Source organism: Onychostruthus taczanowskii, unplaced genomic scaffold (genome assembly GCF_017590055.1).
Source record: "Onychostruthus taczanowskii isolate IOZ18803 unplaced genomic scaffold, ASM1759005v1 scaffold72, whole genome shotgun sequence".
NCBI classification, from domain to species: domain Eukaryota; kingdom Metazoa; phylum Chordata; class Aves; order Passeriformes; family Passeridae; genus Onychostruthus; species Onychostruthus taczanowskii.
Genome location: NW_024505008.1, coordinates 1,012,164 through 1,032,585, shown reverse-complemented (window position 1 = coordinate 1,032,585; position 20,422 = coordinate 1,012,164). Strand labels below are relative to the sequence as shown.

General features: G+C 41.6%; 1 protein-coding gene across 6 annotated transcripts; it reads left to right on the top strand.

Annotated features, from left to right (window-relative positions):
• The first annotated feature begins 1,133 nt into the window (after positions 1-1,133).
• On the top strand, positions 1,134-17,951 carry ZFAND5 (zinc finger AN1-type containing 5). 6 transcript variants are annotated; one of them, XM_041422234.1, is made up of 6 exons: positions 1,134-1,734; positions 4,668-4,825; positions 5,241-5,352; positions 5,761-5,858; positions 15,928-16,053; positions 16,308-17,951. In XM_041422234.1, the coding sequence occupies exons 1-6, from the start codon at positions 1,349-1,351 to the stop codon at positions 16,454-16,456; spliced, it is 1,029 nt and encodes a 342-aa protein (XP_041278168.1). In that variant the 5' UTR covers positions 1,134-1,348; the 3' UTR covers positions 16,457-17,951. The 6 variants fall into 6 exon arrangements, with proteins under 6 accessions (XP_041278168.1, XP_041278169.1, XP_041278171.1 ...); XM_041422235.1 differs by lacking the exon at positions 1,134-1,734 and adding an exon at positions 2,382-2,927; XM_041422237.1 differs by lacking the exon at positions 1,134-1,734 and adding an exon at positions 3,006-3,121.
• Positions 17,952-20,422: the final 2,471 nt, after the last annotated feature.

Here is a 20,422-nt window from a genome sequence, read left to right as displayed (position 1 = left end):
GTACACAGAAAAAGAACATGAAGACCCTGTAGTCTACTCATTCTCTACATTTTTTTTAGTCCCTACAATGGAGGTGAGAAACTCAAATGTCAGCATTACAGAAGAAAGTACCAGGGAGAAAGTACTGGCAGTCTTTTACTGTCCTTCATGGGTGAAAGCCTAAAATTATATGCCATAAAGTAGCCCAATGTATTTTAGAGAAAATTATTATTCCGTCCTCTGTTGGACTGCACCCAATATATGTCTAAAACCAATGTATCTCTACCAAAATGTTTCAGAATGCTACACCTCACGTCTCTTCATAGGGCAGATGGCCTTCATCAGGAGGTGAGCTTACTGTCTTTCAAATGAGTTTCTGGAACCCTGCTCAGATTCCCAAAGCACTTATTTCCTGCTGGCCTCATCTGCCAAGTTCTTGGTACCCACATTCTTGAAGAATTCACAACATGCAACCAGAAACAACAGCTCTGAGACGATGGAAGCAGTATGTTTCTGCTCTACAATGAATATGTTCATAGAGAAGACTTCTTTAAAAGAGTGTCCCTCGAACCAGCCACCCATTTCCTCAGAAGGCAGCTGGCTTGTTCTGCTGCTAAACAAACAACAGGAGGTCCAAAATCACCATGGTCTTTTGAAGCTGTGGCTTCTAAGGATGCACATATTCTTTTGCTCCTTGTGATAAAATCGTAGGGTTACCCTGGGAGTGTCCTCCTTTTATCAGTCCCTGACATTCCAAACATCGCAAGTTAGGAAAGGTTTCCAAGGCAGTTTTTTGTGAATCTCATGGTATTTTTGAAGGTACTAGCCTCTTAGAGGATAAGATTCTGTCCAAAATGGCATGTAGAACTAGCTCATTATCATTGTATTGAGTAAAATGTGTAGTTATTTCCTTCTTCTTTCTGTTCAGTGAAGTTCTGCTCTTCAGAGCAATGAAACAACTATGTTACCAGACAACTGGCAATTAAATTTACAATCGGCAATTTAAATTGGACGTTCTCTTCCCTTTCGGGGGAATGCTCCTGCATTTTTACTTTCCATCTCACAAGACGCCTGGATCTTGTAGGCAAATTTAGGTCAAACAAAAAGAAAGAAAATACCCAAGAAAATTATATTTTAAAGGCAATCTATTCCAAAGGCAGTCTAAGACTCGACGCGCCGCAGCGAGTCGGCGCTGAGGCACTCCGTGCCTCGGACACCTAGCGGTAAGCAGGCGCTCCGGCATCGAGGAGCCCCGCTGGCCGGGAGCTCCCGTGCTCGGTGACGTGACTCCGGGGGAGAACGGCCGGGGCGGCACCGGGCCCGCCCCGCCCCACAGCGGCAACGGGCGGAGCGCGGGGCGGCAGCACGCATGCACCGGCGGGCGGGCAGAGGGAGGAGCCGCGTCCGCAGGGCGGGCTGGGCTCTGGGCTCCTGGCTCCTGGCTCCTCCTCCCTCCTCCTCCTTTTCCTCCTTCTTCTCCTCCTCCTCCTCGTCGCCGTCTTCTTCTTCCCTCTCCCCACCCTCCCGCCTCCAGCGCTTTCCCGCCGCCCGCCTTCCACGCACGGCGGGTCCCGCCTCGCGCCGCTGCCGACACGGCCGCCGCTGCCGCTGCGGGAACAAAGGAGCGAAGCGGCGGCGGCGCGGCCGCCAGCCCGGCGCCCGCCGCAACCCCCGCTCTCCCCGCAGCCGCCCGGAGCTATCCGGGGCGCCTTCTCCGGCACCCGCCGCGGGGTTTGTGGCCCCCGCCGGGAACAGGTGGGTGAGGGGTGGCCGGCTGGGCTCGGCTCCGCGGGGCCTTCACCGCAGCGGGGTGTGCCCGGGCCTCCTCTTGGGCGGCCTCGTTGCGTTCGGCCTTCGGCGGGGCCGCTGCGGGGCAACGCAGGCGGCGAGACAATGAGGTTCCTGTGTCTGGCGGCGGCGTGGGGCCTGCCGGCGGCGGGGCCGACCGTGACTCAGGCGGTTGCGAGGAGCGGCTCGGCCGGACACCGCCGTCCGCTGCCACCGCTCCTCAGCCCGGCAGTCTCGAGGGTCTTTTTTGTCCGGGTGTCGGAGGAGGCGGAGGGGGTCCGAGACGCAGTTAAGACGCGCAGCACTGCCGGCGCTTGGCAGGGCCCCCCGCTTTGTCTGAGTCAGCCGCCGGACTGCACCCGCCTGGGGAGCGCCCTGTGCCCGTTCCGTTCCCCCGTACCGACACAGGGTTCTGCCGAGCGCGAGTGACCCGCGCAGCCTTTGTGCACCCTCCTTTTGTTTTGTTCCTGTGTTTCTCATGTTTATCGTGATCCCTCTTCGGAAGGAGGATGTTGAGGCCATTCGGTATTTAGGTCAGTGCCGTTGTTAACGCAGTCCCGGGTTTCCGGGCTGGTTTCAGCGCGCGTTGGGACCCTCGTTTTTGTCGTTACGCCGCCGGTGTGGGATCGCCCGGCGGGACGGCGGCAGCCCGGCCATGGCCTTGGGGCCGAAGGGGTGACTGAGGTGCGCGGCCTGGGCCGCTGACGAGATTTACCCTCCTGTTCCTCCAAGTTGGGCTGGTGACGACGGGCGTCCTGGTGGAAGGAGACCTTTTTCAATTATCTTTCTCCCTCCTCTCGAAGGGGAGCGGTTGGGTGTAACCCTACCCGCCCCGGGTTGCGGGGTGCATTGGGGGATGGTTTCCCTGGGGCGCCGATCGCGGGAGGCGGCGGGCTGGTGATGCCGCATTTTCTGGGCTGCAGGTCGGCACCCGTTCTCCCCGCTTCCCTCTGGAAGGGAAGGGCAGTCGGATTTCGCCGGCGCCTCCTCCCGCCAGAGCCGGCGGCCTGCGGGAGATATAAATAGGGACTGACTTCAGCGGGCGGCCCGGGCCCGTCACGCCGCCGCCTGACAGGCGGAAGCACGGCGCTCGTCCGCCCATGTGACGGACCCACCGCGGCGGCAGCGCCGAGCGGGCCGTGCCGCGGCCCGGAGCTGCGGTAAGGGGCCGGTCGCGGTGCGGCAGCCGTAGCGGGGTTCCCGTGGTCGGGAGGCCCCTTGGAAATGAAGGCGGGTGGAAACCCCGGCCGTCTGCCGCAGCCTGGAAAAGCACGACTTGTTCAGCGTTAGGTAGCAACGATCGTTTCGTTAGGGGCATGCATTTCAGGTAGTGGAAGACTGCAGACCAAAGAAGGTGCTGAGTTTTTCGTTTTTACTGGAATATTAGAGTTGGCACCTAAAGCAACATTTAGTAAGTGGTGAAATTTTAGAGCACTTGGAAATTAAGCAGGCGATGTTGGCGATGTGTATGATAGTGTATTGGTCTTAACTGGTTAGTAACTAAAAGGCAGAAGTAGTCTTTTTCTGTGTTATATAGACATAGGTCTGTGTCTTGTCAAAGATGACAAGATTTTTTTATATTTCCTCTAGGTGAGTCAGGCTTTTTTCTAGCTCCTTTAACTGGTGTGTTTGGCTGTAAAACTGTATCAGAATAAGTGTGAAGTCATGTTGTAGCCAGAAAGAATGCTATTTATACCTGGAAGGTGTTATAAAGCTATAAATAGTACAGCTATTTATGCCTGGAAAGTTAGGTCCTGTGACCACTGGCTGACAGGATGAATTTTGCTTGTTTACTTTCTCCCGGTTTTGCTTACTGTCATCCCAGAAGTTTAGTTTATCTAAAGGCACCTGTCAGTTGCAGTTGTACTAGAGAAACATAAGTTTAGTACTTGCCATGTGAGGTCTCTTAATTAGAAGCATTTTTCTTTACACTGTAACAAATTCACTTTTGGCATTTTTGACTTCTAGCAAGTCTCAGCTGTCAAATATCTCTTACTGTGACAGTTTCTGAATACGAAAACAGCAATCCAAAGTTTATACTAAAATGTCTTCAGATGCCATATGCACAGCTTCTACTAAATTTAAATTTTAGTGCAATATTATTGCATGTCTTCAATTTGTAGCAAATGTATGATTACTATGTTCCAGTTTTATTGCCCTTGGGAGTTAAGGATTTGGCTGCTATACCCCTTTCTACTAACCTTGCTTTTCAGAGGTTAACAGGCAGTGAAGGTGAAGACATTATTTCTAACACGCTTAGCACTGACTGGTTTTGGGAGGCTTAGAAGTCTTGGTAACCTGATTAGAGAACAGGTTTTTTTCTTCTGTAAATGTGTATCTGTGTAACAGAACATACTCAATAGTTTGTTATTGTTATCTCCCTTGGAAGAGTGTTGTGAGAGTAATTGTGAAATTAGCCTCAAAATGATGCGAGATCAGCGCTGAAAAAGCAGGACTTATCTGCTGGAGTCTCTTGGCTCTGTTGGAGTCCAGAAAAATAAGCTGTTATTTGCCAGAACTGTTTTGTGGGTATGAACTTAGTCTTATTTATTCTGCATATTCCTATTACTGCTCAGAAGCTGTACCTAAGGAGGTTTTTTTGGCTTTCAAATTAACCTGCACATGCAGTTCAGTGCTCAGCAAGTATATTATTTCTTGGTATTAGTACAATGATAATTTGTCTTGTCTTAAAGGTTCGTAATGATGTTACTTAGCAATAAATTGCGGTCTTGAATGGTATGTTAATGTTCATATAATCCTCTTTAAGAATGGTGATATCACTTGGTGAGGCAGGGTGAGCAGACATACTTAAAATTCTTTTATTTTTTTTATACTTTTAACCCTGTAATTGATTTTGGTGACATACCAGCTCCTAATGCAGTTTTTTATTTTATTTACAGCATCGAGATGACTCAGGAGACAAACCAGACCCCAGGGCCTATGCTGTGTAGTACAGGATGTGGATTTTATGGAAATCCTAGGACAAATGGGATGTGTTCAGTTTGCTACAAAGAACATCTTCAGCGACAGCAGAATAGTGGTAGAATCAGCCCAATGGGTAAGGTTGTGGGGAATTGTTGGGGGTTTCTGTATTTCTTTAGAAATTAAATCCACAGAGGATTACAAGGAATATTAGAACGTTTTCTTGGAGAACTTCTGAAAGCTGAACTGAAAGAACAAATATTCAAAGAAAATGCTACTTTGAAGCACAGTAAAGATAAAAATAATTTCTGTGTAATGTGTTCTGGTTTGCTTGGCATTCAGTCATAACTTGCTTTCCCACTTAGCCACTTCTGTTAGCATTTTCTTATGCAATCTCTATTTTGGTTGTTAAGTAAAAGTGTCTTTAAGTAAACAGTAATAAGCAGTAACATTGAAAATTGTATGCAGACAGTTCATAGCTGTATAGGAGACTATTTGATTAATGTGTTTTCTGCAATATGTTCATAACTTGTCAAATTCTTGTTACATAGGAACAACCAGTGGTTCAAACAGTCCTACCTCAGACTCTGCATCTGTACAGAGAGCAGACACTAGCTTAAACAACTGTGAAGGTGCTGCTGGCAGCACATCTGAAAAAACAAGGTAAAATTAAGGTTATACTGTGATAGTTGAATGAGCTGTGAGTGTGCCGGAAGGCCTGCAGCAGTCCTGCTCTGTTGCAGTGAGTGTCTGCAGAAGAAAACAGACCTGACAGGGCTCTATGAATCCATGTAAATTGAAAAATCATTCAGATATTTGGTGTTGTAGTGCTGTAGTAAAAGGAATGGTTTTTGTTTATCTACAGAGCTAATTTGTTACAGACTTGCCTGTTTTTTCCTAGGGAATCTAAAATAGAATAAAGAAGTGTATTTTGAAGATAGTAGAAGCATAGTTCAGGAAAATGTATCAATAGTGACTGAACCAGTAGTTCATTAATGGGTCTGAACAGTTCAAGCTTTTATTATTAATGTAAAACTGATGTAAATTATGTGTATCACTGTGCTTGAACAGAAACGTGCCTGTTGCCGCTTTGCCTGTAACACAGCAAATGACAGAAATGAGCATTTCAAGAGAGGAAGAATCAACACCGAAAACAGAGACTGAGCCAGGTATGTTCTCAGAGTGACACTGTGTCTTAACCAGTGTCTTAACATGAGTGCAGGGTTTTTTTACTTTCTGAGTAGCCACCTCCTGTTGTAAGAGATGGTCTTAAGAGATGTGTTTACGATACTTTTGAGTACTGTCTCCTCAGAATCAAGAAAAAGGACTAGTTCCAGAACAGCTTTAAAATATATGTTAAATGTTAGTAAAGGATTTGACACTTATGAGGGTGTTTTTAGATCACTAACGTTTGTTTTTAAAAGTGAGGCACTCTAAAATCATATTTAGGGCAAGGTGTTCTGTTCTAAAGTCAAACTGTTGGGATTCAGTATGTTGTCTAGCAGAACAATTCCAGCTGACTCATAGCAGTCAAAATGGCTTGTTGTACTTGGAGAAGGGTGCTTAATAAATTCCGTTCTGCAGAGGAGTGAGGCTGTTGGGGAAGAGAGAATAGGTGGTTTAGAAACATTAACAGAAGTTGCTTAGGGTTCTTAAACTAATTGAGTATCTGTAGACATAATAAATGCAGTGTTCCAGGGATGTAGGGTAGTTGCAGCTTTAATTGCTTTGTGAGAATTGTCTGTTTAACAGTTTTATTTCATGCTGGATAGTTGTAGCTGGAGTAGTAAAACTTTGATGTCTAAACTATTTCTTGGAGAGAGGCAGAGAGGGAGGGAAGCTTGCTTAACCTAACTAGTGAACAACTAAATTCGTACCAGTTTGTTCAAATGGATATCTTAACGCACTTGTTTTGTTCTTTAACAAATCCAGACTCTTTTATTTAATTTACCAGCTCTAGTAAATTAAATAATTTACTAGAGCTGGTAAATTAAAACAGTTTTAAAAACTAAAAACTGATGTTTAGTAGGATATCTGTTTACTCAAGCTGAAGGCAAAATCTGTTTCTTCACTTTTGAAGTCATTGAGATGAAAATGGCATCAGATGCTACTAAGCACTGTATCAAAGTGGTTTTTATCTAGTTATATATTTGCCAAGATATAGTCTATGCCAGACCAAAGACTCGTCTGACACTTGATGTTAATTTGCTCAGTGTTTGTACAGAGAGTTTTATCATCTTCATAAGTCATGCTAAGTCAAGGTTCTGTGACATGAATTAAAGTACAGTTATACAATATATTGTGTTTTTTCGTTTTGTATGGACTAAGAGGTAATTTTTACAATTACTAAATTTCTGTACCTGATGTCATCTGAAGAGGCTTCACTAAGTGACTGAAAAGTAATTTCAACTTTGCACCAGTCTTCATTAACCCATTGTGCTGTGTTACGAAATCCCACAGGAATATGTCAAGGAAATAGGAATACATAAAATGGTAATAATGCAGAAGTAATAGGTGATTTTACTTTTCTTTAGTTGTCATTTTGCCAGCTGCAAAGAAAGTCTTTTGTTATTGTTGATGTGTAACCTGTTTTTCTGGTACTGTGGGTCCGCTGTATAATAGGTCGCACAGCTTACTATTGATTAGAATGGGGGAGGAAATCCAAAGCAGCTCAAAGATACTTAGGAATTGTAGTAAATGATATAACAGGTTGAAAAGTAAAAGCTGTCACAAGCTTGTGTAGAGGTGGCTGGAAATACTACCAGAGAACTTAAAATGCCTCTGGAAAGAACTTGAAAACTTGAAAAATCTACCTCCTGAGAAACATAGCTGTAAATTCATGAGGCAGCCTTAGCTGCTGTGATGCCCAAGTTCCCTTTTAAGTATTATTGTTTGGCACAGATCCTAGACAGCATAAGATAATGTCCTTATATACTATTCTTAGGGTTTGTTGAACATCTTAATTTAACAGTGTTGGCTATATTTAGTGGTGCATTACTCTGTGTCTTGCAGGTAAGAAAAACTGGCCTAGACTTTTTATTAAAAATTCTTGATGTGTCTGGACTAGGCAGGATTTTTTATTTTCCCTTTTTTCAGTAGCATCCATTGTGTGTTGGTCTCTTGAGGACAAACTGGAACAATGGTAAATAATTTGCATTACCTAATAGCAACAAAAGTTAATACTTTCTTTGAGGTATGATTCTCTAAAATAATGCAGTCATGGAGTTGTTAATGAAATACAGCGTAGCTGTAAACACAGGCTGATGCTAGGGACAATTTCATAACCAGATGGTATTAGATTATGAGCTGTATCTTCAACAGTATGAAGTCGCATTCTCTTCTGCCACTGTTCATTAGCAAAAGACATTTTGTATGCTTCCCTTATGAATCAGAAAGTTTAAAAGAAGGATTACGTCTGGTAAACTAATTTTTTTTGCAGTCTTGTAGCATAAAATTATACTTTTTCTGCTTTTGGAATTGAAACAACTGACTAGAAAGTGGAGAAGTTGAGAAAAAAATTAAACTATGAAGTTTGACAAGCTTGTTTCTCTTGATTTTGTTGGGATTTTGGGTTGAAGTTGCAACCTAGATCCACCTTCAGAGCAAACCTGGTGCTAAGACAATTGTACCTTAACTTCTGCAGAAAGGCATGGTAGATGTAACTCCATTGTAACTCACATGATTGTTTTCTTGTAACTTGTTGACCTGCTCTGAGTCTTGACTAGATGCCAGGTACTCACTAAAGCCTTTCTATCACTCCCCTCCACAGCTGGACAGGGGAGAGAAAATAAAATGAGGGGTTAATGGGTTGAGATAAGGATGGGGAGAAGTCACTCCCCAAATACCTGTCATGAGCAAAACAGACTTGAAGTAGAGGTATGGAGTTTATCTTTAACAAAATCAGAGCAGGATAATGAGAAATAAAAACAGACCTTAAAAACACATTCCCCCCACCCGCTCTTCACACACCTCCACCTCCTCTGTGCCTCCTGCCCCAGTGGTGCCAGGCGCCAGGGTTGTAGTGGGTTCATTACCCAAGGCTCCTCCTGCTCAGGGAGAGGAGGCAGTCTCTTGCTGCACTGTGGGGTCCCTGCCACCGAAGAGAGCTCTGTGAATTTCTCCAACATGAGTGTATGTCAGGAGCAGCAGGTCCCAGAGAAGTGCTGCAATATGAGTCCATCCCATGGGCAATGGGACTCCTCAAACTGTTGCAGGGTGGGTGACTTTTCCATAGGGTGCAGTCTTTCAAGGACAAGGCTGCTCCAGCCTGGGAGCAGAGCCCCTCTCTTCCTCAGGTCTCCCATGGGGTCACAGTCTCCCTTCAGGCATCCCCGTGCTGTGTTGTGGGCCTCCTCCCTGGGCTGCAGATGGACCTCTGCATCCCCATGGACCTCCATGGCTGTAGGGGCATAGCTGTTTCGCCATGATCTGCACCACAGGCTGCAGAGGAATCTCAGCTCCAACGCCTGGAGCACCTCCTGCCCCTCCTTCACTGATCTTGGTGTTTGCACAGTTGTTCTTCTCAGGTGTTCTCATTCCACTCATCTCTGGCTGAGACTACTGATGTGCAACAACTTGTGTTTTTCTTTCTACTTAAATATGTTACCACAGAGGTGTTACCACCATTTCTGATTGGCCAGAAAGCAGCACATCCCAGCTACAGGGATTGGCTCTGCCAGACATGGAAGAAGCTTCTACCATCGATTCATAGAAGCCACCTCTGTAGCCTCGCACTACCAAAACCAGGCCATGCAAAACCAATACACCACTGAAAATAAAAGGTTTTGAAAACAAGTTTATTTCAACAATTGTATTGTTTTAATGCACGGCCTATTTTTAGCATTTTCGTAGACTATCCTAGGTGATTACTTTGCAAAGTGATCAGCCTCTAGTCAGGTATATCAGTGTTTCCAAATACAGTATCAGCACTGGCTTAAGGATGTAGTATTTTTTGTGGTTGTTTTTTGTTGTTATTTAGAGGTTTTTTGGTTGGGTTGGGTTTTTTAATGCAGTAATGCTCTGATTTAGGGAGTAGTGTTACATGCAATTAGTATTGCTTATGAAAAAGTAAGCCAGAAATTGAACTGATAATGGTATTGTGTAAGTTATATACTTTAAAAATACCCAAATACTGTTAACTGCCGTCCATGCTGTAACTTATCCTTTCATTCAGCAGCAGCAGTGTTAGAAGACAGCAGGCAATTGTGGTTGGCATGTCTCTTTGCTTTCTATCAAGCTATTAAGGTTAGAGCTATTTTACAGCTGTTGGGCATTCAGGTTGAGACACCCTGTAACAGGTTACCCTTACTATGCTGTAGGTAGGGCCAGTGTGTTGCAGGTAATATTGTGAGTAAGATGTAAGTAAGGTAGTTTATGATACCTGGTAAGATTAAGATGTAAGTACATGATGTTCCTTAAATCTGGTTGTAATGAGTGCCTTGTTTATTCTGGTTTGTTTTCACACATGGCTGTATTAGTTTCATCATGTTGCTTGCTGTAAACAGTTTCGTGGTATTAGTAACATTGTCTGATATGATAATTCTGTACTGTGTTTGAAATAATTGGCTTGTTTTCATGTTTCCCATGCCTGCTGTAGCTTTGGTAAACACTCCTGATTGAAAAATTTCAGAAATTAGGTCTCTTGTAAGCGCTGGAGCAGTCCACTGCATAGAAAAGTGCTGAGGACCTAACTGCTGGTGCTGTGCTTGTTGGTGATAGCACAACATTATTATTATTATTATTATACACCTTGCACGTCAAGTCTTTATAATAACCATATTAAACTGTGTTTCTGTGTGATACTGAAACTGGGGAATCTGTATTAGTGGGGCATATTAATTTAAGGTATTAAATACGCAAATAGAAGAGTTAGAGTTGGGCATGCAGAAAGTGAGTGGGTGGCTGCAGAATACTATATTCCCTCTCTCCAGGGAGTGGGAAGGATGGAGGATTGTTTTGCAGCCTTTCATCACAAGCACATAGGTAGGCATAGAATTTGTAGTTCCTGAGCAAAAGTTCAATAAAGCATAACAGGCACTGCCCATCCTTCCAGACTGAAATTTTATGTACAAGCACTTTGTTGCCTTAGATTAACCCCAGCTGACAGCTAAGTGCTATGCAGCCACTCACTCAGTTCTTGCTCCCAGTGCTGAGGACAGATGTGGAAGAAAAAACTAAACCGCATGGGTTAAGATAAAAAGAGCTTAACAATTAAAGTGAAGTAAGATAAGTGATGCTGATGGTAATAACAATATAATTGTAATGAAAAGAGGAGAAGGAGGAATAAACTCTGGAAACTACACAAGTGGTGCATAGTACATTTGGTCACCACCTGCTGACTGATGCCCAGCTCATTCCCCAGCAGTGATTGGCAGCTCCCAGTCACCACCCCCCATTTATATATTGGGAAGTGTGTTCTGTTGTGTGGACTATTCCATTGGCTAGTTCATTCAGGTCAGCTGTCCCAGTGATTCTCCCTCCAGGCCTTTTGTGCACCTGTTTGCTTGCAGAGCACATGAAACTGAGAAGTCTTCGTTTTAAAGTAAAAACACCATTTAGCAACATCTAAAACACTAGTTTTATTAATATTATCAGCATTATTCTCATACTGAATCCAAAATGCAGTGCTGTACCAGCTACTGAGAATAAAATAACTCTATCCCAGCTGAAACCAGGACAGTTGTGTTAATATGCAGTATAAGGATTCTACTGTGTCCAGTACTTCTACTACTACTACTACTACTATTGTTTCAGCTCCAGAACTGCAAGCAATGCATCTAATGTATTTTGGATAACTTCTGACTTGACCTTTTGTCTTGTTTTGTTTTTCTGTTTCTTCAGTAGCAGGAATTAGCAGTTAGCTTCATCAAGTCACAGTCCTTAAATCAGTTTCTTTCCCTGCACTTTCAAGAATTTGAAAGTTTAAGTTTAACTTAAGTTTAACTTTAAACTTGAAGTTTAAGGTGTTTAGATTTTATTTTGGTGAATTTTTCTTTAGTCAGAGAAGCTTCTAAAGACTTTATTCTGTTACTTTTGTATCTCTTTCTGGTCACTTTAGATATGGAGAATGTTAGAAAATAGTACTGATTGAAAATCAATCAATCTGTATGCGTTTTCTTCAGCTGAGATTGGATTCATTCCTTTTCAGAGTGAAATCTCTGTAATGCTAATACATGGGGTTTTTTTAAGTAGCCATAGTGTTTTATATAAGAAAGCTACTGACAGCTTTGAACATGCTTTTCTTAGAGTGGTTTTTAATTTCAAATGACACTCCCATGAGTCAAAGAAGAACTTTATTTTTCAGTTTGTAGAACCTTTTTCATGTAGATTGAGTAGCTGTTGTACTTTGTCCTGTGGCTGGCTGGTTCCATCAGTGGCCTTGCTGCTTCTCTTGTAAAGATGCATCTTATCTTTAGGCTACATTTGAAGAAAATTTTCCAAAATTCACTATGAAATGCCTATATTTCTGTAGACTCTTTTAGGCAGCCACCTCCATATAGGCTTGTGTTAGTCTTTATCATTAATTTGTTAGGATAATAGCCATCGTTGGCCTTTATGGTAATGCATATTTATAGTGCCTGCAGGCAATCATTTAAGACCAAAATAGTGTTAATAAAAGCCTACCCAGTTCTGAAAATCAGTTCTCCCTGAAGTTTTTGGCATTGTACTAGGAGAGCTGATCTGGTAGAATTCAAGTGAAGTAAATCTTTGCAGGTCTTGAGCCAGCGACAGGAGGGGACCATGACCAAGGTGATGGAGAGGGATACACAGAGCCATAGAACCATTTGGGTTGGAAAGGGCATTATAGATCATCTGGTTCCAAGCCCTCTGTTCCTGTTTGACACTGCTCTTGTAGTAAAGAATTTCTGCCTAACATCTAATACAAATCTATCTTGTAATTCCAGAGTGTTTCCCCTGGTCCTATCACTATCTACCCACGTGTAAATCTATCCCTTTCTTTTATAAGCCCTCTAAGCTTGGAAAGGTTTCAATAAGGTATTCCTAGAGCCTTGACATATCCATGCTGAACAGCCCCATCTCTCTCAGCTTGGCTTCATAGCAGAGGTGCTTCAGCCTCCTGATCATCTTTGTAGCCCTCCTCTGGTGTTAACCCAGTAGATTCACATCTTTGCTGTGCTGAGGACCCCAGAGCTGGATTCAGCACTCCAGATGGGGTCTACAGTAGCAGAGTAGATGGACAGGTCTCAAGCCCATTTCTCAAGTTTCTCCAGGTCTCCCTGTCTGGGATCCCCTCCTTCATGCTGAGGATGCACTTAATCCCTATCTGTGTAACTGATTAAGGTATTCAAGAGCAGGGCTCCCAAGACAGAGGGACGCCACTCATCACCAGTCTCCACCTGGACATAGAGCCATTGACCACACCTCTCTGGCTGTGTCCATCCAGTCAATCCCTATCCACCACGTAGTTTGTCCATCAAATCCATGTTTCTCCAGTTTGGAGATCAGGATGGAAAAGTGCATGCATGCCACTAAGAGCTCTTTTACAGTGGTGAGAAGTTTTGGTGCTAAAAGAGTTTGATTCATCGGAACACTGTTACTGAGGAAGCAGGTTGACAGGTACCAGTAACCACTATTTTACAGCTTTTGGCACTTTTTCAGCTACCTTCTGTCGTGATACATAAATCATTTATCATTAACACTGTGATTTCTGGCAAGAATTTAAGTGAATATCTTGAGGACTGAAATTGTACTTGCCCAGTTGAATTTGTCTTTTGTGTTAAAGGAAGCCTTTTGTGACAAGCAACTCTAAGAACAGTATTTTGATTTGGATAGGCTCCTGATGTCATGGCAAAACAACTGCAGTTTTCAACATTTTTCATCTTCAGGTTGATGAAAAAGGAATTTTGTTCTGAGCTTTAGGGGACAGGGCAGGCAGCTTTTTTGTCTGTCCTTGCCATTACTCAGAAGCACATTTATGAACATTTAACATCAAAAGCCAATCAGACTAAAGTTTGCTGGCATAAAATAATAGCAGAATCCTTTGTTCTTGGACAGTAATAAAAGGACCATTTTAGTTTAGGATTTAGGGAACTATGTCCCCTCTTGTCTTGGTACTTTTTAGTGACCATTACTGCATGTTGTGTACCGCATTTACTCCTTGGAAGATGTTTTAGTTGTGGGGGAAGGATCCTATTCAGCAGCCCTTTCAGGGAATGTGCTGCCATTGTTGCAGTTTCTTGATGCAAAGATGAAAGTAGACTTGTAGAAATTTGTAACATTTTCCCTAGATGAGTTTGTTCTCAGAGGCTTTGTTTTGTGGTAGAGTGATCTAAACTGTCTTTTTGCCTTGGTAATTCTTGGGAAGTTTTCATTTTTGTTTCCTTGTTGACATGTTAGGCAGTGACATAAATGGTTTCCTGCTCATTTTCATTTTCTCTTAGTGTATGTTGTGAGTGACTTCATGTCACTGTTGATTTGCCCCCCTCTACATTTTCTTTGGCATATGGTTGAAACAATATGCATACTGCCAGGGCTCAAAATTTTAAATTGTTTCTGACATAGATGAAGCTTCCCCTTAATTAACTACACACCAAATTACAATGTGTGTGTTTCTGGTTCTTCTTATTCATCTGTTTTGGCTTACAATTAGCATTTCATTTTGAAACAGACTAGCAGTAGAACAAATCTTATAAAGAGGGATTTGACTATACTTTTGTGGGGAGGTGTTCAGTCTTTTTATTTTTTAAGGCCATAGCTGACAGCTCTTATCCAAGGTGCACCACATCCAGCAGGTACACTCAGTTTGTGATATTGCTGGCTGTTAGGCCAGTTTTTGGTCACAGACTCTCTACTAGACAAACTGGTACTGAACAATGATTTTCTTAGGATTTAAAGACAAGTTCAGAGTGTCAAATTTGTTCATCTAGAAAATCTTAATCAAAACAAATTGTTTTCACAAAAAACAGGTTATAAAATATCTGCAGTGTTACAAAAAAAAACAAAATCAGGTTGTGAATGACCTTGGTTTTTCATTAGGACTGTTGCTATGATGTAGAGGTATGAAAAATATTAGCAGTCATTTGTTCTGCTGCATGAAATTTGATAATGAGCACTGAAGGTTCCCTGTTACTTCTGAGAGTTTGTTGCTTATAAGTCTTATTTAGATTATGAAGTCTTGTCTGGGGCCTTTCCTGTACAGTGAATTGTGAAGTTTTCTATGACAATGCAAACACAATTTTAAAAAGCAAGTACTATTCAAAAGAATCTCATCTAACAAACCATATTTGTATGAAGTTGATTGCAAATATGTCCTTGAGGCTCATGTACTCCATTTATTATGAAACGCATTTTGTAGTTAATAGACATTATGATGATGTTATCATACTCTGAGAGTGTTTAGCAAACTTGTACCAAGAGCAAGTATTACAGTTGTGTACAAGCGCATCTCTCAGCTTTCCTTAGTGCCAATTTTGGATATGAAGAGGATATCAATTAAAAAAATTAAATTTTTGGGATAAAACACTTTTTTCAATAAAACAGCCATGTCTAAAGATGTCTAAAGAGGCAATTGAGAAAGCGTTTATTTTGACTATACCTGCTTGAACACTGAAACGGAATAATTTACAAAAACTACAGATATGCAATGCAAATCTGCACTTTATTATTTAATTGAGGACTCTTTAGAACTGTGTATTTTATAGCTGTGTTCTGGATCTGTCACAGAATTAACAGCTTCCTAGCTGCTGTCTTGGTGAACTGCTTTAGATACCTGACTTCACTGCAGAAGTGGCAAAACAACTCAGTACTATAGCAGGAACACATTGCTGAATTTCTTTCTTCTTTTTTTTTTTCGTAAAATATTTTCCTGTTAGTTATATTTCCTAGAGTGGTATCTGTGTTCAGCAACTTCAGCTGTGACAGTATTGTTACTGTTTAGATTGTGTTACTTGATCATATGATTTATTTAAATATAAAATGTGTACATGGAATTTCTGTCATGCTTTTCAAGCCTGTATAGATATACAGAGTAAGTGCCATACATTTTCTAGCTGGTTGAAATGTGGTGAAATATCTCAGTGTCTCAAGTAGAGTCAGAAGGGATGGATCAAAATTCTTATTTCTGATTCATGTTTTTAGACTAGTCAGTGTAGTACTGTAGGCAACAGATGTCAGGGTCTTAGTGGGTGAATGAATCCTTAATGTATACATACTACTGGACACCTCGTGAAGTCAAGAAAAGCAAATTTAACCCTGATTTCCTTTGTGTGCTTTTAACAGTTGTTACTCAGCCAAGTCCATCAGTTTCTCAGCCTGGTACTTCAGAGAGTGAGGAGAGAGCTGCTGAACTGCCGAAACCAAAGAAGAACAGATGTTTCATGTGCAGGAAGAAGGTTGGCCTTACAGGTGTGAAAATACTGTCAATTTTAAACAAATTTGCATGATTAGTTACTTCTTGCTAGATTAAACTTGACAAAATTTGTGTTCTATTAAACTTACCAGCTTTTTCACAATTTACACAACTTAGTAAATCCATTTCTTTTTCTTGCCCTGTATGTTGTAGTAAGGCAAACATATCCCCTTTGTAGTGACTGCACCCTTAATTAACACCTTAATTTAAAACTAATTCCTAGTAATGTTTCTTCTTTTTCTGTGTACAGGATTTGACTGCCGTTGTGGAAACCTATTTTGTGGACTTCACCGTTATTCTGACAAGCATAACTGCCCATATGACTACAAAGCAGAAGCTGCAGCAAAAATCAGAAAAGAGAATCCAGTTGTGGTGGCTGAAAAAATTCAGAGAATATAAATTAATGTGCTTGTGAAAAGACTGACTGACTTTTTGTGGGGCTTTTTTTTTCAATACATCCTAAAAACCATGAAAAGAGCAGGTGCATGGTCATTTTCCTTTCTTTTCGAAAGTTTTACTTCTAGTCCTGTCTGTCTGAATGATACTTCAAATGTTTGGGTGTTTGTTACAGACAGAATTGGATAGATACAGCCCTTGAAAATGTATATGCCCTCCCCAGAATAGATGGATGATCAGAAACCTGCACAGGAATACACATGCACAGAGGACAGACTAGTTCACATGTGCCAAATAGATTTATTCAATCTGCATGTGTGCAGCAGCTCTGCCTTTTGAGATGTGCATGAGGTATTTAATGTTCGGCTAATGTTATATGCCTGTTTAGGAGAAGGACACATCAAAACAGTTGGCAGTCTACTTCTATCATTTAAAATCTCATTCTACTTTTAGTTGTCACACTCCCATTTTAGTTTTCCAGCAGAATGCAAGCTGTGTAGAGGGGTCTACCATCACAGTAAGATGAGCATCTTTGCCATATTTAAGTCACTTAACAACTGCACTGAGAACAATGGAAAAAATCAAATACATATGAGAAGAAAGTTGTTTTGTAAAAGATTACGTTAACTTTAGAATCTTGGAAAAAAGTTCCCAAAGGAAATGTCCCATTAGGAGCTTAAGAACTGGCCTGCAGAGTTGTCCGCTTTTCGTTGCCTAGCTAAAAATGTTGTGTAGCACAATATTGTAAGATTGGTTTTCAAAACACAGTTTCAAATGTTTCTAGACATATCACAGCATCTCTATCAAGCAACAGGAGTCTGAATAAGTTGCTGAAATACTAGAGGAGTTTATTATTCATGTACTACTTATGTTCTGTGTGTTCCAAGTTCAAAAGAATATTAGGAATTAATTTTTCTAGTTTTAAATGTAACAGTTGCACCGTTCTGCATGGAAAACCATACCTAACATGGCTGCTGTAGACTTAAATGGTAGCTGGAACCACTCTTGGAGGGCTGCTTTATCATTTTTAATTGTACTTGGGTATAGGACTGTAGTGTTCTTGGGTGTATTGCATGGGCTGCGTTATCTACGGCATTGTACAATAACAACTAGAAAAGGCAGTATTCTTCACTGATGCTTGTCTGGTAATATATATCACTTCTGTGTTATAATGGAAGGGGTTTTTGTGATGTATGAAACTTGTGTTTTTTATATAAACAAATACGGTTTAGACTAGTGTTGTGGTAATGTCTGTTCCCATCTGTAAATAGTTACATACATACACAAGGCACTACTCCTACCTGATTTTTGTTGCCAGTGTTCAGTCTTGGTTTTTACTTCACTACTAAAAGCATCAGGTTTTCGCTTCTAACTTTGTTCTTCTGAGTTATTAGATATGCAAACATGTACAGATAGTTCATATTTATGTATTGCACATAAGCTACAGCATCTATGCTATATTGTATTATGTAAATAATAAAAATAATGTACAGAAGGATTACTTCCTTTTATGGTAGTTCATTGGTTTTACTTCTTGCTGTAATGAGAATGTGACCTTGTAGAGGATCAAGAGCAAAGTTTAATGTAAGTTCTTACAGATACTGTCCTATGCATAAGCTTGCCTGTGTCCTTATTTGGATATACCAAATATGGACAAATTTGTCTCAAATTTTTGAGACGAATTGCGTGAGCATCTGGGGTAGAGGTAACTACTTGATGACCTGACAAAAATGCCAGCAAGCAGCAATGTGCTTTAAAGGGAGAAAAGTATGAGCAATGAACGTCTGACTTGCTTCCAGTGGATCTGTCATGATAGAGCCAGTACACTGACTAAACTATTCTGTCCACATCTTCACCAGCAGACCTCGTCAGTTACTGTCAGTGCCAGCAACCAAATGCAGGTGGTAAATATACCTGGTTTATCCTTCCCAGTGGGAAGGAAAAGGATACAGTACACAGCACATGTTCCAGTGGAGAAAGACATCTTCGATACTGGATGTTCCATAAAAATTGCTTATGTCAGAAATGGATAATGGGTATTCCACCAGTCAGCTGATAGTCAACGTGATAAGTTAATACTCCAGCCGCTGTGTGTACCTCCAGTAAGGGAACACAGGCATGCTCTGGGACTTCACCGTGGACCTGCTTTAAAGCACCAAAATTACAGTATTTCTACCTTCTGTATTAAAGCAACATCTGCAACTGCACTTCAGCATAAAGGTGCTCGGGGGGTTTTTTGTTTGTTTGGTTTTTTGGTTATTTTTTTAACCTGAGAAGAATGCCCTGTAGCTGGGTGTTTGAGGAACTCTCTGGTTATTGCACTTTCCTGGCTAGAGTGGTTTAGGACTGGTACTAGTACTGATACTGTTGGTTTATGATTATGGTGGTCTCAGTCTCTGATTTTTTCTGTACAAAGGTTGTATTTGCAAACACTTGTTGAAATATTTGATCTTGGTACATCTGTACAGGAAAGTATGGAATGAAAAGTCTTTCCTGTAAAATCATTGACTGTATCATGTCAATTACACTTAAGTGGGGTATGAGCCTGTCCTCAAGTCTGCAAGTTGGCCAGTGCTTTGTTCTTTTAATAGTGTTATGTCCTGAGCTCTGATTCTGTTGAGGCTCATGAAACAATGGAGGGGAAGGTTGTTTGAAAAGAGTAGGTATTGACAAAGTATGTGGATGGGGACAGTATTTGGACTTCAGTGCAAACACTGGCACATTTTCCAAGAAAGAAGCATAATTTCTTCATGTGTCACTGATCCTCCTTTAACACTTGCCTGTTAGACAGATCTTTTTAAGGCATGCATAAACACAAGTTCTGGGAAAATTCTTACTCTGTTTTAAACAGTGTTACTGGGTGATGGTGACTTTTTTGGTTAGGAAACAGAAAGGGCCATGTAAACACATGAGTAAATGAAAACACCTAGGTCATCATTTCATAATCTTCAATCTGTGAAATGCTTGCCTCGGCCCAAGCGATATGGCTGTGCCACTACTATGTTCCACAGGATTCTGGGTGAACTTACTGACAGATATTACTGTTAAGCCTGAAATTTGGAATGTAAGGATGGCCTTCCTGTGGTGGTTCCAATGCTCATGAGCTGCCAGATGCTTTGGTTGGTTGTTGGTTGTGATGCGTAAGGATGCCATGGGGTCAGAACCCCTGACTATCTTCATGGTGCTTAGATCTTTGAAACCGTGCTATTGATCATTGGTGACTCTGCTTTGGGAGGTTGTTATTCACAAGTGTAAAGGAATGTCTTAGATGCTTCTAGTTACTGAAAGGGTGCTTAAGGATTTGACTCAGGTCTGGTGTCCCTGATGAATCAAAATGCATGTAATTTTTCCCATGTTCCTAAGCTGCTCTACAGTGTCATCTGATGCATCTGCTTGAAGGAGGAAATGTACAGCAAATAAGGAATTGGTTTGTTTCAGGTATCCAGGTGTATTAAGTAGCCATGATTCAGTCACAAATGGAACTTTGCTCTCTATAGATGTGTGATTTCTCTGCTTCTTTCATTAGTTTCTCTGTCAGCCAGAAATAACAGGTTTTCTCACAAGTAACATATTACTTGTCTTTTTCTGTAATTGAACACCCAGGATGTTTGATGGACTGCTTTCTGATTTAGGACAAAAAGAGCTTTGGCAGTATACCTGAAATTACCTGGATGGCGTTGGAATTGACATATGACAAACATGAATAGTTAGAAAATTTCAGCTGGAAAAATAATGAGTGACTATATGTTGAAATACAGTGCAGGAACGAAGTTCTGTCTGTGAGTGCAGTGAGAGTTATCACCACAGAGAGTTTAAAATGCCATTTTGCAAACCTGAGTTGTCACTTAATCTACTGTAAAAACTTAGGAGAAAGTGCTTCAGCCTTTAAGTTGCCTGTTTTCGAAGTAATTTAGTTATGGCCAAAGAAGCAGAGTTGGAGTTTGGGGGGGGGGGGGGGGAGGTTCTTTC